This window comes from Dryobates pubescens, chromosome Z (assembly GCF_014839835.1).
Source record: "Dryobates pubescens isolate bDryPub1 chromosome Z, bDryPub1.pri, whole genome shotgun sequence".
NCBI classification, from domain to species: Eukaryota; Metazoa; Chordata; class Aves; order Piciformes; family Picidae; genus Dryobates; species Dryobates pubescens.
Window position 1 is genome coordinate 120,530,110 of NC_071657.1, and position 17,463 is coordinate 120,547,572.

The 17,463-nt window shown below is 62.7% G+C and overlaps 1 protein-coding gene across 1 annotated transcript in view; it reads right to left on the reverse strand.

Moving 5' to 3' along the window:
- The window catches only part of FLNC (filamin C), a 35,658-nt gene extending 21,364 nt beyond the window's left edge, over window positions 1–14,294 (reverse strand). Inside the window, exons 1-18 of the mRNA XM_054179012.1 lie at window positions 13,770–14,294; window positions 11,785–12,033; window positions 11,030–11,127; window positions 10,384–10,534; window positions 9,694–9,812; window positions 9,501–9,578; window positions 9,229–9,391; window positions 8,158–8,358; window positions 7,500–7,637; window positions 7,115–7,241; window positions 6,885–7,021; window positions 5,930–6,123; window positions 2,835–2,948; window positions 2,055–2,198; window positions 1,416–1,539; window positions 1,023–1,183; window positions 804–894; window positions 303–472 (exon numbers count right to left, since the gene is read on the reverse strand). Of these exons, the coding sequence (XP_054034987.1) occupies window positions 303–472; window positions 804–894; window positions 1,023–1,183; window positions 1,416–1,539; window positions 2,055–2,198; window positions 2,835–2,948; window positions 5,930–6,123; window positions 6,885–7,021; window positions 7,115–7,241; window positions 7,500–7,637; window positions 8,158–8,358; window positions 9,229–9,391; window positions 9,501–9,578; window positions 9,694–9,812; window positions 10,384–10,534; window positions 11,030–11,127; window positions 11,785–12,033; window positions 13,770–14,109 (2,799 nt within the window). The 5' untranslated portion in view covers window positions 14,110–14,294. The remainder of the gene's footprint in view (window positions 1–302; window positions 473–803; window positions 895–1,022; window positions 1,184–1,415; window positions 1,540–2,054; window positions 2,199–2,834; window positions 2,949–5,929; window positions 6,124–6,884; window positions 7,022–7,114; window positions 7,242–7,499; window positions 7,638–8,157; window positions 8,359–9,228; window positions 9,392–9,500; window positions 9,579–9,693; window positions 9,813–10,383; window positions 10,535–11,029; window positions 11,128–11,784; window positions 12,034–13,769) is intronic.
- Between the last annotated feature and the right edge of the window lie 3,169 nt (window positions 14,295–17,463).

Consider the following 17,463-nt stretch of genomic DNA (forward strand, 5'->3'; position numbering starts at 1 on the left):
CCATGAGTGTGCCCACGTGGGGTGTCCTGGGGGGTCATCAGCCCAGGTGATGGGGTGCCTATGAGGGAGACCATATAGGGTGCCCAAGTAGGATGGGTGGCTTTTGGGTCCCCATATGGGATGGGTGCACCTCTGGGTGCTCCTATGGCACAGATGCCCATATGAGATGTCCACATAGGATGGGTGGCCCTGCAGGATGTTGGAAGAGGTGCCCTGTGGGTGCCCATATGGGATGGGGGTGCCCCTATGGGATGCCTGTATGGGAGGGAGTGCCCGTCTGGGTGCCCATAGGTGGTGGGTACCTGCTGCAGGGGGGTGTACTTGACTGTGTAGGAGTAGTCATGGTTGTCGATCACTTCGAAGTCCTTCACAGCTGGGCCAGGTCCTGACCCCCCAAACTGCACGTCCAGGGGGGCCTTGCCAGCTCCCTTCGTCTGCACCGTGAAGTGGGTGGGCTGCCCCACCTCCACCCCTGCCCCACAGAGTGTCAGCACCCATTGTTGGCACCCACGGCACCCAGACCCACCTCCACCCCTGCCCCACAGAGCCTCAGCACCCATTGTTCATACCCATGGCACCCAGACCCACAGACCCTGCCCTACAGCACCCAAATCCACAGCACTCGGTCCTATAGCACTCATGGCACCCACAGCAGGCACCTTGCCCCATGGCACCCAATCCCAACAGCACCCAAGCTCCCTGCCCCACAGCACCCAACCTCCTGGCACCTCTTCTGTCCTACAGCACCCACAGACCCAACCCTCCAGCATCCACAGACCCCCACGTTGTCTCTGTCCCCTCACCTGTCCGGTTGAGCCCAGGTCCCTCAGCCTTGACCTTGCTGGCATCATGGGATGGATCCACCTTGATGCGGAAGGGGCTGCTGGGGATCTCCTAGAAGGGGACAGAGGGTGACACGGTGACACAGAGCGGCAGAGCCCCACCCACCCTCTGACGTCAGCAGGCAAGGGAGGGAGGGGACCCTCGAGGGCCACCCGAGGTGTGAGGTGGGTGCCCGGTACCTGGTTGGCAAAGAGGACCATGATGGTGTAGAGCCCAGCACCCGGCGGGGTGTACTTCACCGTGAAGGTGTCATTGTCGTTCTTGATGATGTCAAAGTCAATGTCAGCCTCCAGCGGTCCCACCACCCCTGGGGCGCATTTGATCCCGATGCTCACGTCACCTGCGGGGTGACACCGCTGTCAGCACCCGCCCGGGGGGTGCCACGGTATGGGGGGGGGACCAGGAATATGGGGGTGGAGCAAAGGGACCAGGGATGCAGGACCAAGGACCAGGGCTGAGGATGATGGACCAGGGATACTAGACCAGAGGTACTGGACCAGGACCAGGGATGTAGGACATGGGTGCCACATGCACAGAGGGGTCCCCATGAGACCTTCCTAGTGGGGACCCACCCTGCCCAGCCTCGCTGCAGTCGACAGTGAAGTAGGTGGGCTCGTTGGCCTTCAGCCCTGTCTTCTCCACGCCTGGCCCGTAGACCTTCACCCTGCCAGGGTGGCTGCCCTCGCCCACATTCACCTGCAGGCATGAGAAGTGTCAACAGTGGGCATCCAAGGTGCACCCCATGGATCTGGGAGCCCTGAATCCAACCCCAGCACCCCAAGCCCCTGCAGATCTGGCACCCTGTCTCCATCACCCATAAGAACCCTATCTCTGTGGCCAGCATACCATCCCCGTGTCCATCACCTCAAAGGTGTAGGACCCCCATCTCCATGTCTATCACCCTATAGGACCCATATCTTCACCTCTGGAACCCCACTCAGGGACCTCACCCCCACCCTAGCACCCCTCACTTTCCCATTGCCCCATGGACCTCCATCTCCACCCTGCACCCCTTCCTCACCACCCATGGGAGCCCCAACCCCATGCCCAGCACCCCATGGAACCCCAACACCCTACATGCCTAACAGTCCATGGGACCTCCATCTCCACCACACTCTCTAGGTCTGGGACCCCCATCTCCATGTCCATTGCCCCTCAGACTCCCCTGTGGCCATCCCAGCAACCCATGGACCCCCCACCATGGCACCCACCCTGAAGGGACTGCGGGGGGTGGTGACACCTCCCCAGGTGACAATGATGGTGTGCTTGATGGCCTTGGTGGGCACGTAGACACAGTGGTAGGTGCCATCCCCATTGTCCTTCACCTTGATGTCGATGGGGAAGCCCTCGGCATCCTGAGGGGACCAGAAAGAGTGAGGGGACCCAACAGCACCCAGTGGAACCCAATGGCACCCAGTGGTGCCCAAAGGCACCCAATGGAACTCAATAGCACCCAATAGTGCCCAACAGTAACCTGTGACACTCAATGGCACCTAACAGAATACAGTGGCACCCAGTGGCACTTAGCATCAACTAAGGGCACTCAGTGGTGTCCAGCAGCACCCAGTGGCACCTAACAGCTCTCACTAGAAGCCAATGGCACCCAATGGAGCTCAAAAGCACCCAAGAGCATCCAGTGGAATCATGTGGGATTTAATGGCACCCAGCAGTGCCCAACGGCATCCAGTGGAACTGACTGGCACCCGAAGGAACTCAGAGTGACCAATCACACCCAGTGGAACTTGACAGCATCCAATGGCACCCAAAGGTGCCCAACTGCCCAAATAGCATCCAACCGTACACAATGGCACCCAATGGAACTCAATGACATCCAATGACACCGAAGGGTGCCCAACTATACCCAGTGGCACCTAACAACAACCAACAGCACCCATTGGCACCCAGTGGCTGCCCAACCACACCCAGTGGAATTCAGTGACTCCCACCCAACAATACCCACTGGAACTCAAGAGCACCCAGTGGCACCCTACCTGTGCGTAGAGCTTGAGGGGCCCCTTGCCAGCGCCACGGGTGTCAATGGTGAACTCTGCCGGCCTGTCCACAATGCAGCCATTGGGCTCCAGCCCCGGCCCGAAGGCCTTCACCTGTGGGTGGGAGTCAGGGTGGGGGGTGTCATGGTGGCACCAGCACCCACCCTGCACTGCACCCAGGAAGGGACGAGGGCAGGAGGGCTTGGCAGTGTACAGCAATGGGCAAAGCACCCAAGGGTGGCAGCGTGTGTCCACAGAGGCTGTGTGTGGTGGCTTTATGGAGTTCAGTAAGGCTCTATGGGGTTCTCCAGGTTGCGGTGAGGCTCTATGGGGTTCGGTGAGGCTCTATGGGAATCTCTGGGTTGCTGTGAGACTCTAGGGGGTTCGGTGAGGCTCTATGGGGATCTCTGGGTTGCGGTGAGCCTCTAGGGGGCTGCGGTGAGCCTCTAGGGGGCTGCGGTGAGCCTCTAGGGGGCTGCGGTGAGCCTCTAGGGGGCTCTCTGGGCTGCGGTGAGCCTCTAGGGGGCTCTCTGGGTTGTGGTGAGCCTCTAGGGGGCTGCGGTAAGGCTCTATGGGGATCTCGGGGTTGCGGTGAGGCTCTAGGGGGATCTCTGGGTTGCTGTGAGGCTCTAGGGGGTTCGGTGAGGCTCTGTGGGGATCTCTGGGTTGCGGTGAGGCTCTAGGGGGTTGCGGTGAGGCTCTAGGGGGATCTCTGGGTTGCGGTGAGGCTCTAGGGGGTTGCGGTGAGGCTCTGTGGGGATCTCTGGGTTGCGGTGAGGCTCTAGGGGGTTGCGGTGAGGCTCTAGGGGGTTGCGGTGAGGCTCTGTGGGGATCTCTGGGTTGCGGTGAGGCTCTAGGGGGTTCGGTGAGGCTCTGTGGGGATCTCTGGGTTGCGGTGAGGCTCTGTGGGGTTCGGTGAGGCTCTAGGGGGATCTCTGGGTTGCAGTAAGGCTCTATGGGGTTCGGTGAGGCTCTATGGGGATCTCTGGGTTGCGGTGAGGCTCTAGGGGGTTGCGGTGAGGCTCTAGGGGGATCTCTGGGTTGCTGTGAGGCTCTGTGGGGTTCGGTGAGGCTCTAGGGGGATCTCTGGGTTGCAGTGAGGCTCTGTGGGGTTCGTTGAGGCTCTATGGGGATCTCTGGGTTGCAGTGAGGCTCTGTGGGGTTCGTTGAGGCTCTATGGGGATCTCTGGGTTGCAGTGAGGCTCTGTGGGGTTCGTTGAGGCTCTATGGGGATCTCTGGGTTGCAGTGAGGCTCTGTGGGGTTCGTTGAGGCTCTATGGGGATCTCTGGGTTGCAGTGAGGCTCTGTGGGGTTCGTTGAGGCTCTATGGGGATCTCTGGGTTGCGGTGAGGCTCTATGGGGTTCGGTGAGGCTCTATGGGGATCTCTGGATTGCAGTGAGGCTCTGTGGGGTTCGGTGAGGCTCTATGGGGATCTCTGGGTTGCAGTGAGGCTCTGTGGGGTTCGTTGAGGCTCTATGGGGATCTCTGGGTTGCAGTGAGGCTCTGTGGGGTTCGGTGAGGCTCTATGGGAATCTCTGGGTTGCAGTGAGGCTCTGTGGGGTTCGGTGAGGCTCTATGGGGATCTCTGGGTTGCAGTGAGGCTCTGTGGGGTTCGGTGAGGCTCTATGGGGATCTCTGGATTGCAGTGAGGCTCTGTGGGGTTCGTTGAGGCTCTATGGGGATCTCTGGGTTGCAGTGAGGCTCTATGGGGTTCGGTGAGGCTCTATGGGGATCTCTGGGTTGCGGTGAGGCTCTATGGGGTTTGGTGAAGCTCTATGGGGATCTCTGGGTTGCGGTGAGGCTCTAGGGGGTTGCGGTGAGGCTCTAGGGGGTTGCGGTGAGGCTCTAGGGGGTTGCGGTGAGGCTCTAGGGGGTTGCGGTGAGGCTCTAGGGGGTTGCGGTGAGGCTCTGTGGGGATCTCTGGGTTGCAGTAAGGCTCTATATGGTTCGGTGAAGCTCTATGGGGATCTCTGGGTTGCGGTGAGGCTCTAGGGGGCTGCGGTGAGGCTCTAGGGGGCTGCGGTGAGGCTCTAGGGGGATCTCTGGGTTGCAGTGAGGCTCTATGGGGTTCGGTGAGGCTCTATGGGGATCTCTGGGTTGCAGTGAGGCTCTGTGGGGTTCGGTGAGGCTCTATGGGGATCTCTGGGTTGCAGTGAGGCTCTATGGGGTTCGGTGAGGCTCTATGGGGATCTCTGGGTTGCGGTGAGGCTCTATGGGGATCTCTGGGTTGCGGTGAGGCTCTATGGGGATCTCTGGGTTGCGGTGAGGCTCTATGGGGTTGCGGTGAGGCTCTGTGGGGATCTCTGGGTTGCAGTAAGGCTCTATGTGGTTCAGTGAAGCTCTATGGGGATCTCTGGGTTGCGGTGAGGCTCTAGGGGGTTGCGGTGAGGCTCTAGGGGGATCTCTGGGTTGCAGTGAGGCTCTGTGGGGTTCGGTGAGGCTCTATGGGGATCTCTGGGTTGCAGTGAGGCTCTATGGGGTTCGGTGAGGCTCTATGGGGATCTCTGGGTTGCGGTGAGGCTCTAGGGGGATCTCTGGGTTGCGGTGAGGCTCTAGGGGGTTGCGGTGAGGCTCTGTGGGGATCTCTGGGTTGCAGTAAGGCTCTATGTGGTTCAGTGAAGCTCTATGGGGATCTCTGGGTTGCGGTGAGGCTCTAGGGGGTTGCGGTGAGGCTCTAGGGGGATCTCTGGGTTGCAGTGAGGCTCTATGGGGTTCGGTGAGGCTCTATGGGGATCTCTGGGCTGCGGTGAGGCTCTAGGGGGCTGCGGTGAGGCTCTAGGGGGCTCTCTGGGTTGCAGTAAGGCTCTATGGGGTTCAGTGAAGCTCTATGGGGATCTCGGGGTTGCGGTGAGGCTCTAGGGGGCTCTCTGGGTTGCAGTAAGGCTCTATGGGGTTCGGTGAAGCTCTATGGGGATCTCTGGGTTGCGGTGAGGCTCTAGGGGGCTGCGGTGAGGCTCTAGGGGGATCTCTGGGTTGCGGTGAGGCTCTATGGGGTTCAGTGAAGCTCTATGGGGATCTCTGGGTTGCTGTGAGGCTCTAGGGGGTTCGGTGAGGCTCTGCAGGGTGCTGTCTGTCTTTTTGGGGCGCAGGGTACCTTCTCTGGCCAGGAGTCGTTGGGGGCGGGCAGGATGTGCGCGATGAAGGGGCTGTCCTTGATGTCCTCGTCATCGCACACCACGTGCACGGCGTACTCCCCGGCCTCCGTGGGCCAGTAACGGACGTCGCAGGAGCCGTCCCCCTTGTCGTCACACTCGATCTTGGCCTGCGACGGGCCCTCGATGGAGAAACCTGCGGGGGTGGCACCGGTGCTGTCACATCTGCCTCTGGGGCGCTGCCGCCACCGCTGCGCCACGAGCTGGTGACAGCACCGCCTGTGGCTGTGGCACTATGCTGGTGACCCTCGTTTGAGTCCATCGTGGTGTCCCTCAGCCTACCATGTCTCCATTATGGTGTCACCCAATGTGTCACCATGGTGGTGACGCTCAGTGCTTGTCTCGACCATGATGCCCCTTAGCCTTTGCCCATGTCTCTATTATGGTGTCATCCCATATGTCACCAGGTTGGTGACCCCCAGTCCTTGTCTCCAGACTCCAGGATGATGCCATCCCACATGTGTTCATGCCTGTGGCCCCATGGCAGTGACCTTGTTCTCTGCCATGGTATTCCTGAGCCTGTGCCCATGTCCTAACCATGGAGGCATCTGCTATTTGCCCATGTCCCCAACGTGGTGCCACCCCTTATGTTGCCAGGGTGACCCTCAGTTGACTCCATCATGGTGTTCCTCAACCTATGTCCCTATTTCCACCATGGCACACCTCAACCTTACACCCACATCCCCACCATGATGCCCCCCATCCTGTGCCCATGTCCCCAAGGTGCCACCCACTCCATACCCATATCCCCTGATGTCCTTTGTCCCATATTTGCATCCTCACCCGTATACCACCCAATACATCCCCACCATGGTGGCCTCCACCCCAAGTCCTTTATCCTCAGGCTGATGGCCCCATGAGTGGGTGCCCTTCCCCACCCACAGGTGCCCCTCTTACCTAGGGTGCCAACTTCAGTGCCAATGGCCTCCACCACGAAGTCTGCTGACTTGCCCACCACACCTCCTTCCAGCCCTGGGCCCCAGGCTCGAACCTTCTGGGTGCCTGGCGCAGGAGCCACCATCACCTCGAAGGGACTGTGGGGACAAGAGGAAGTCACGGGGTGGGGGGTGCCAGGTGGGTCAGGGATCACCCATGAGTGGGTGGGTGGGTAGGAGGTTCCAACTGACCTGCGGGGGATGGCATAGCCACCCCAGGTGATGGCCACTGTGTACTTGCCGGGCACCATGGGGTGGTACTCGCACTCGTAGACCCCATCACCCACGTCCCGAACCTTCACTGGCTCTTCGGTGCCCTCTGGATGAGGTGGGGTGGGTCAGATGGGGGCAGTCCCATAATGTCCCCCCTGCACCCCCACTACAAGTCATGGACATCCCTCCATGCAGATCGCCAAGGTGTCCTCCCAGCCATGAAACCTTCACAGGCATCTTCATGGTGCCCATCAACCATGCACTACCCTCATGCACACCCTTATGGGTGCCCACCAACCATGCAAGCCCCATGGACACCTCCTGGTGCCCTCCACCCACTACCCTCCCCCCTCACCCCACTCACTGGGTCCCTTGAGGAGCACCCGCAGTTCCCCGGTGCCAGCGCCCTTCGTCAGCACCCTGAAGTCTGCCACCTCCTGCACCCTCACGCCCTTGGGCTGCAGCCCACGGCCAGTGGCCCGGCACGCCGAGGGGTTGCAAGCTGCCATAGCATGGCACTGTGTCACCCATGGGTGACAGCCCAGTGCCAGCACCCATCGGTGCTAGGATTGCCCAAGGATGGGACTGTGGGGGGGTGGGGGCAGAGGGGGGGACATGGGGTTCTCAGAGGTGTAAGGAACTCATAGGGACACCCTGGGGACTAATGGGTGCCATTAGGACATGGGGTGTCAAGGTGCCATGGGGACAACCTGGGAACATATGAGTGCCATGGGATTCTCTGTGGACATAGGGGACCCATGGGAACACCCTGGGGACAAATGGGTTCCATAGGGACACAGGGGTGCCATGGGGACAACCTGATAACAAACGAGTGCCATGGGGTTCTCTGTGGACATAAGGGACCTATGGGGACACCTTAGGGACAAATGGGTGCCATAGGCAGACCCTGGGGGACACAGGGGTGCCATGGGACTACCACTTGGCACTGATGGGTGCCATGAGGAAATGGGGGGGGACACAGCGGTAGAGAACCTGGCAGTGACCCCTGGGGTGGACCTCACCTTCAGACACGTTGACAGTGAAGGGGCTCTTGGGGATCTGGGCTCCAGCGTAGGTGACACAGATGGTGTGTGGCCCCTCCAGGACGGGGCGGTAGGTGCAGCGGTAGATGTTGTCCCCTTTGTCCTCCAGCATCACCTCCACTGTGTCCCTCCGACCCTGAGGGTCCACAATCACCACCCCAACATCTCCTGGGCCAGCTCCTGTCACCGGGAGGACATCGGCTCAATGCCACCAGGTCATGGCCACGATGCCATCAGAGTGTGGTCCTCAGAGCCACCCAACCAAGCCACAGCCCTGCCACCATGAGGACATGGTCCTCTGAGCCACCCAACCAAGCCACAGCCCTGCCACCATGAGGACATGGTCCTCTGAGCCACCCAACCAAGCCACGGCCCTGCCACCATGAGGACATGGTCCTCTGAGCCACCCAACCAAGCCACAGCCCTGCCACCATGAGGACATGGTCCTCTGAGCCACCCAACCAAGCCACGGCCCTGCCACCATGAGGACATGGTCCTCTGAGCCACCCAACCAAGCCACGGCCCTGCCACCATGAGGACATGGTCCTCTGAGCCACCCAACCAAGCCACAGCCCTGCCACCATGAGGACATGGTCCTCTGAGCCACCCAACCAAGCCACAGCCCTGCCACCATGAGGACATGGTCCTCTGAGCCACCCAACCAAGCCACGGCCCTGCCACCATGAGGACATGGTCCTCCGAGCCACCCAACCAAGCCACGGCCCTGCCACCATGAGGACATGGTCCTCTGAGCCACCCAACCAAGCCACAGCCCTGCCACCATGAGGACATGGTCCTCTGAGCCACCCAACCAAGCCACAGCCCTGCCACCATGAGGACATGGTCCTCTGAGCCACCCAACCAAGCCACGGCCCTGCCACCATGAGGACATGGTCCTCTGAGCCACCCAACCAAGCCACGGCCCTGCCACCATGAGGACATGGTCCTCTGAGCCACCCAACCAAGCCACAGCCCTGCCACCATGAGGACATGGTCCTCTGAGCCACCCAACCAAGCCACGGCCCTGCCACCACCCAACCCCACACCCACCTGCAGTGTAGATGTCGAAGTAGGTTGGCTTGTTGGCCACGTTGCCCACAGGCTCCAGCCCGGGCCCTCGGGCTGTCACCTTGTTGGCATCCCCCGAGGCCATGCCCACGTTGACCCCAAAGGGGCTCTTGTCGATGTTCTGCCCCGCGAACAGCACCGTCACCTGGGGGGGACACGGTGGGGGAGATCAGGGGTGGCCATGTCCTCCACCAGCCACCTAGAACCCCCCCAAACCCACCTCCTTCCCCATATCCTGGGTGCTGGGCGCTCACCTTGTGCAGCCCCCCAACCTTGGGGACGTAGGTGACGCTGTAGGTCCTCTTCTTGTCGTTGTTGGGCACCACCTTGGCCTTGGAAGAAGAATCCTCCGCATGTAGCAGGTGACCCCCCCCCTGCAGAGCTGGAGAGCTCTGGGGAGGTCAGATGGGTGCCAGGTGGGACCCAGGTGGCCCCCACCCTACCTACCTCCTCAGTGTGGCCTTCAGGGTCCTCAACGTAGACCAGGACCTCTCCCATCCCTGCCTCCAAGGTCTCCACCGTGAACTGCGCCGGCTTCAGCACCACGTTCCCGTGTGGCTGGATGCCTGAGGGTGCCCGGGGGTGGGGGGGGTCAGGGGGTACCCAACCCCTAGGACCTCCCCAACACCTCCAGCCTGGGACCTTCAGGTAGCCCCAGGGGGCTTGGATATCTCCAGGTGTGGAGAGGACACTAGGGGTTAAAGGGGGGATCCTTGGACTTGGGCTCCACCTACGGGGACCCCAGGGTGTCCCTGGGCATGGGTGGCACCTTGGGACGGTCCCTGGGCATGAGGGGGACCCTGGAGAGTGCAAGACTGTCTTTGGGCACGGATGGCACCTTAGGGTGTCTCTGAGGTGTCCCTGGGGGTCCCTAGGCATGGGTGGCCCCTTGAAGGACCTTAAAGTGTCCCCTAGGCACAGAAGAGGAGAACCCTTGGTGCCTAAGAAGGTTCCTGGTGACGGGAGACACCCCGGGGGTGTCCCTGGGCATGGATGGCACACTGGGTGACCCTGATGCCTCCCTGGGTATGGAGTGGGGAGGTGCCCCATGGTTGGAAAGCTGCCCTTGGGCTTGGAGGTGGTCCACCACATCCTGTTCCCCCCAACCCCCTGCCCCCATCCCTCCCAGTGCCGTACCAGGGCCGTAGGCGCGGGCACGGCCGGGCTGGGGTTGTTGGGCACGGATGGGTGCCCCTGGCTTGAGCTTGGCCTTGGGGAACTGGGACAGGTAGGTCATCACTGAGTGCTCATCCACGTTGGGGTCCACGATCTCCTCAGGGGCGATCACCTGGAGGGGACACCCCGACACTCGTCACCCCCCTCCTGGCACCACTTCATCCAAGGTCCCATGCTCCATGTCCCTCCTACCACCCACACAGAGTCCACCCAGACCCAAGGACCACCCCCCCCAGAGACCTTGCCAGAGGCCCCCCCAGCACCTCCCAAGGACCCCCCCCCAGACCCCCTCCAGCACCCCCCAAAGACCTCCCCAGCGACCCCTCCACACCCCCCACAAAGACACCACACACATACACACACCTTACACCCACAGGGTTGTCCCCCCACCCCTTAGGGACATTCTGAGGACCTTCCTCCTCTCCACCTGCAGGATCCTCCCCATCACCAAGGACCCCCTCAGGGACTGCCCCCTATACCCAAAGGCCCCTCCTGAGGGACCTCTCCACCCTCCCTGGCACCCACTGGCACCCCCAGACACCCCCCCCCCCCCACTTTCTCTCCCCCCTTACATGGGGACACCAGCCCCTCCCAGTGCTCCCAGTACCTGGGGGACCCCCAGCCAGTCGTCTGCCTGCTGCATGGCCTCCCGAGCGTTCTGCACCGGCTGGTTGGGGTCCCAGCTCTCCCAGTCTGGGCACAGGCCTGGCATGGGCAGAAGGGAGGGGGGGGGGGGGGGGGGGGGGAGTCAGATGGGTACCCCCCGGGGAGGGATCAGCACCCAGCTGCCCATCAGAACCACCCAGCACTCACCAATATCATCCAGTGTCCTCTAGCATCTCCTAATGCACACTAGTATCGCCTCCAGTGCGCACCAGTGTCCTCCAGTGCCCCCTCAGCAACTTCCAATGACCCCCAGTATCTCCCCAGTCACCTCCAGTACCCCCCCCCAACATCCTCCCGTGGCCCCCAGTACCTCCTAATGCCCACCAGTACATCCCCCAGTGCCCCACACCAGCACTGTCTGCTACCACTGCCCTACCCTGTCCCCAGTGCCCTCTGAGGAGTGGGGAGAAGCTGCCCCCCCACCCACTCCCTACCATAGGGGTATCCCCCCATGCTCCCCAACTGGGGGTGCCACTGACCCCATGCCCAGTGCCACCTAAACCTGTGCCCCCCATGCCCACTACCAAGGGGGTCAAGTGCCCCAAACTCCTCCGGCCCCCAGCCTCCTAACAGGAGTTGCAATTGCCCCCAAATACCCAATTGCCCCTCAGTCCCCAGTGCCCCCCATGCCCACCTACCAGTGCGCTCCAGTGCCCCCCGCCCCCATTCCCCCGGTACCCGTGGGGTGCCGCTCACCGGGCGCGCAGTTGTCCACCAGTGCTCCCAGAGCCTTCCCGTCCTGCCAGTCCCGGTTGAAGTTGGTGATGGGCAGCTGGGGCACCTTGTTCTGGATCCAGCCCAGCAGGCGCTGCTTGGGCGTCTGCCGGCGGGCATCCTCCTCCTCCTCGTCCTCCCACATGGGCATGGAGATGGAGTAGTGCAGGATCAGCGTCCAGATCAGCCCCAGGATCAGCTTCAGGTTCCCATCCACGATGGCTTTGCTGTCTGCAGGCATCCCCCAAGGTGGCAACGTTGGCACCACGGGGATGCCCCCATGGGAGTCCTCGGCAGCTCTGGTGCCAGCCTGGAGATGTCTCCCGGGGCACCCGCAGGGTCAGCACCACCCCACTGCCAGGCTGGGGACATCCCGATGGTTCCTACCACCCTGGAGTCCCTGGTACCCCGGTGCCAACTTGGGGACATCTCAGAGCATGCACAGCATGCGCAGGGTGTCCACTATCCTGGCACCCACAGGGTTCCTGCCACCCCACTGCCAGGTTGAGGCCCCCCAGAGCATCCAAAGCACCCACAGGGTCCCTGCTATCCTGGCACCCTTGGCACCCACAGGGTTCCTGCAACCCCACTGCCAGTCCAAGTACATCACAGAACCCCAGTACCAGGCTCAGGCACCCCAGAGCATCCCACAGCATGTGAAAGGTCCCTGCTATCCTGGCACCCCACTGCCATGCTGGGGACACCCTGGGGCACCCACAGGATCCCTGCCACTCCGCTGCCAGCTTGGGCACAGCTCAGGGCACCCATGACACATGTAAGGTCCCCACTCTGCTGACATCCCTGGTACCCAAAATGTCCCTGGCACCCCAGAGCCAGTCTAGATACACCCCAACACCCCACTGCCAGCCTAAGTATATCATATGGTACCCCTAGTGCCAGCCTAAGGACATCCCAGAGCACCCACAGGGTCCCTGGCACCTCAGTGCCAACCTGTAGGCACCTCAGGGTGCTCACAGTCTCTGTGGCACTCCAATGCTACCCTGGGGACATCCCAGAGTACCTGCAGCATCCATGGTAACCCAGTGCCAGGTTGAGGTACCCCTGAGCACCCAGAGAGTCCCAGCACCCCATTGCCAGCTTGGGGACCTCTCAGGGCACACACAGCACATGCAGGGTGCCCACTATCCTGGCATCCCTGGGACACACAGTGTGTCACCCCGCTGCCAGGCTGAGACACCCCAGAAAACCCACAGTGCATGGTTGGGCCCCACCATCCTGGCACCCACAGGGTCCCTGGCACACCACCACCACCAGGCTGGGGACGCATGTGGTGTCCACAGGGCTCCTGGCACCCCACTGCCAGCCTGGGGACATCCTGGGGAACTCACAAAGTCTCTGGTACCCCATGCTGGGGGAACCCACAAGGGTCACTGGTACCCCAGTGCCATGCTGGGGACATCCCAGGGCACCCACAGGGTTTCTGGTACCCCAGTGCCATGCTGGGGACATCCCAGGGCACCCACAGCACGGGCGATATTGCACCATCCTAGCACCCACAGGACTCCCCCCCAGTGCTAGGCTGGGGGCATCTCGGGGCACCTGCAGGGCACCTCAGCACCCTGGGGTCCCTCACCAGCACCCTGGGGGTGCAGACTCAGCCTCTCTCCACTCATCCATGTCCTTCACCCTGGCACACCCATCCCCATGTGTCCATCGACTCCACCCTGGCACACCCAGCCCTACCCTCCCGTGTCCCTCACCCTTGCCCTCGCCCCCCAGCCCCTTCCTCCCGTGTCCATCACCCTTGCCCTCGCCCCCCAGCCCCACCTTCCCGTGTCCATCACCCTTGCTCTTGCACCCCCATTGTCATCCTCCCGTGTCCATCACCTCCAGCCCCATCCCCACGTGCCCATCACGCCCGACCTTGCACCTTCTCCCATCCCTCCTTCCTCTGCCCACCCCCTTTCTCCCCCTGCCATCATTCTCCCCCTCCCCGCCGGGCTCACCGATGGAGACCAGCTTGATGTGCTCCCTCTCCAGGAACTCCAAGGCCACCGAGACGTTCTCCAGCTTCATCTGGCGAAAGTTGGGGCGGGGGTGGTACTTGCGCCCCATCTTCTTCTGGCTGAGGACCTCCAGCAGGGCGATGAGGCGCAGGCCGTCGCTCAGGTCCTTCTGCAGGTCGCCGATGCGCTTGTTGACGCACTTGAGGTGCTCGTTGCACCAGCGGGTGAAGGTGTTCTGCTGGATCTTCTTCCAAGGCGCGTCCTCGGCCAGGTCCTTCTCGGTGGCCGGCAGCTCCTCGGGTTCCTCCCCCACCGTCTGCGGATCGTAGTTGGAGTTCATGGTGGGCGCCGCTGGCCGGCTGGCTGCTGGTGGTGGGCTCCTGCTAGGGGGGGCTGTAGACCACGCTGGGGGTTGGTGGCCGAAGGGTGGAGGTCCTGAGTCACTCCCGGTGTCCTCGACGCGGCTTCTGGGTCACTCCTGCTGGTCTCAGTGGGGATCCGGAGGGGGTTGTCAGGGGGTCCTTTGGTGGGTGGGTTTAGGGTCGCTTTTGGTGTCCTCAAGACGGGTCCTGGGTGGGTGATCAAGGTTCTGGGTTGCTCCTGGTGGTCTCGGTGGGGGTGCTGGGTGGGGTCCTGGGTCACCCTTGGTGTCCTCTGAGGTGTTCCTGAGGTCCTGGGTCGCTCCTGGTGTCCTCAAAGAGGTCCTGGGTCAATCCTGGTGCCTGGGGTGGAGGTCCCAGATCAATCCTGGGCTCCTAAAGGGGTCCCGAGTTAATGCGAGTGCCCGGGGTGGGGTCTCAGTTCCCGGTGGTAATCCCGGTGGGGTTCTGGGGGGGTCCCGGGTGGGGGTTCCGGGGGCAGAGCCGGTTCCCGGACTCGCTTCCCAGTCCCCGGTGAGTTCCCGGTACTGGAGCAGCAGCACCCCGGTGCGGTCCGGGGTCCCTGGTACCAGTTCCCGATGGGGTGCGGGTCCGGAGCGGGGCCCAGTGAGGTCCCAGTAGCGTACGGGTCGGTTCCCGGGGTCGGTTCCCGGTGGGGTCCGGTGAGATCTCGGTGGGTTCCTGGAGCAGAACAGTTGTTGCCTGTAGGGTCCGGTAGGGTCCCGGTGAGGTCCAGTCGGTTCCCAGTGGTGTCCCGGAGCGGAGCAGCAGTTCCCAGTAGAGTCCCGGTGGAGTCCGGTTAGGTCCCGGTGAGTTCCCGGTGGGGTCCCGGGGCGGAGCAGTGGTTCTCGGCAGGGTCCGGTGGGGTCCGGTGGGTTGCCGGTGGGTTCCCGGAAAGGAGCAGCGGTTCTCAGTAGGGTCCGGTCGATTCGCGGTGGGGTCCGGAGCGGAGCAGCGGTTCCCGGTGCCGGTTCCCGGCGGGGTGCGGGTCCGGAGCGAGGCCCGGGCGGGCGGTAAGTGGCAGGGCGGGGGGCGGCGGCGGCGGCTTTAAGCACAGCCCCGGTCCGGCCCCCGCGGCCACGGGAGGGGCCCGGTGTGGGGGGTGGGAGGGGAGGCTGTGACCGCAGCCGCTATTTATAGCCCCGGAGGCACCAGCACCGGCCACCGGCACTGCACCCCATGCACCGGGAACCCCAAAATCCTGGCACCTTCCGGACTCCCCAGCCCCCCTCGAACACCGGGAACCCCCGAACTCCGAACCTGGGGAACCCCAAACCCCGGCACCCCTGAACGACAGTACCCAGAGACCCTCAAAACACCAGCAGCCCTAAACTGGGCACCCCAAACGCCCTACCCTCTAAACCCTGGCTCCCCCAAAACCTTGGCACTCCTGGCAGCCCTATAGCCCAGACACTCCAACACCCCAAAACCTCGGCAGCAGCACCCTGGGCACCCCAACACCTTGGAATTCTGGGCACCCCAAAAAGTGGTACACCAATAACTGGCACCTCAACACCCAAGGCGCATGGGCACCCCAATACTGGGCACCCCAATACTTGGCACCCTAATGCCTGACACCTCAATACTTCGGGCACTCGAGTGTCTGGCACACCAATACCCAAGGCACCTGGGCAGCCCCATGCCTGGCATCCCAACACCCAAGGCACCTGGACACCCCAGTGCCTTGTACCCTAATGACCTGGGCACCTAGACACCCCAATAACTGGCATCGCTGTGTCTGGCACTCTGATATCCTGGGCACCCCAAAACCTAGCACACCGCCACCTGCCCTCCAATGCCCAGGGCACTCTGGGCACCCTAATGCCTGGCACCTCAATACCCAAGGCAGGTGGACACCCCAATGCCTGGCACCCTAATACCTTGGACACACTTATACCTGGCACCCCAACACCCAAGGCACCCCAATACCCTGCCGAGCTGGGCACCCAAATTCCTGGCACTGAACACCCCTCCTCCAGGACCCCTCAGAAGACCCCCAGGAGACTCCCACCCCTACCACAGGACCCCCACAAAAATCCCCACGAGGCTCCCATCAGTCCTCTAACATAGAACCCCGCACAGGACACCCCCATCGGCCCCCCCACCTTGGGACCCCCCACCCAGTCCTCCCCCTCCGATCAGTTGCTCCCCCTCAGGACTCCCCCCCAATATTGTGCCCTTAGGACTCCCCCACCAGGGCCCTCCCTTTTTGGACCTAAACTGGGTGCTGGGGGGTCGGGGGGGGAGCTGCTAGGATCTTTGGGTGCTCTGAGTCCTTTGTTTGGGGAGATGGGGAATGAATTTTGGGGGGGTTACATCAGCAGCCCCCCCCCCCATTTCCGGCTGCTGACGTCACCATCACCCCCCCTGGAAGCTTCCAGCGGGTGTGGGGGGAGGAGGATGGTGAGGGAGGGGAACACGTTTGGGTACTCCTTTTGCACCCCGCCATGACTCAGCTCCCCCCCCAGTCAGGACATCCCGGAGGGGGGTGGTGTCATTGTGGGGAGGGGGGGTCAGGGTGACAGCGGGTGACACTTTTGGGTTGGGGGGGTGGGGGGGGTGCCAATGTCGCCTGAGCCAGCCCCTAAAAATAACCCAGCGAGTCACAGCCACGCACCCAAAATACCCCGGGGAGAGGGGCACGGGGGGGGCACAAACCGAGCTTGGGGGAGGGGGGGCACCCACAGCAGGGTGGGCACCCATAGGTGGCACCCCCCCCCCCCCCTCCCGGCGCCCCCTTTCCCCCAAGGACACTCGAACCAAGGGGAGATGTGCGGGGGTGGGGGGTGTTTATTGGGGGGTCAGGGTGCTGGGGGGGGGTCAGGATGGTGTTGGGGAGTCAGGGTGCTCCAGAGGTGGGGAGCAGGGTGCTGGGGCCGGCGGGGTCAGGGGAGGTCAGGGTAGCTGGGGGAGGTGTTGGGTGTCCAGGGGGGGTCAGGATGCTGAGGGGGAGTCAGGAGGGGTCACAGTGCTGGGGGCGTCATGGTGCTCCCCAGTGCCTCAGCCGTGCTTCAGGTAGGGGCAGAGAAACATGAGGCTGGAGGCCATCACGAAGAAGACAAAGGGGTTTAACCTCTTGGGGGTCTCCTGGGGACACACACAGAGGACACAGGGGTCAGGGCCACCCCCCAGAAGGTGACAACCCCAAACCCTGTGTGTGCCCCCCACACCTCACCACGTTACCTGGGGCTCCTCGGGTGGGGGTGGGGGACACAGGGCCAGGAGACCTGTGGTGGGTTCTGGTGTCTCCACCAACCTATAAAGATAGGATGGAGGTGTGGATGGGGACACGGGCAGGGGACAGGGGACGTGAG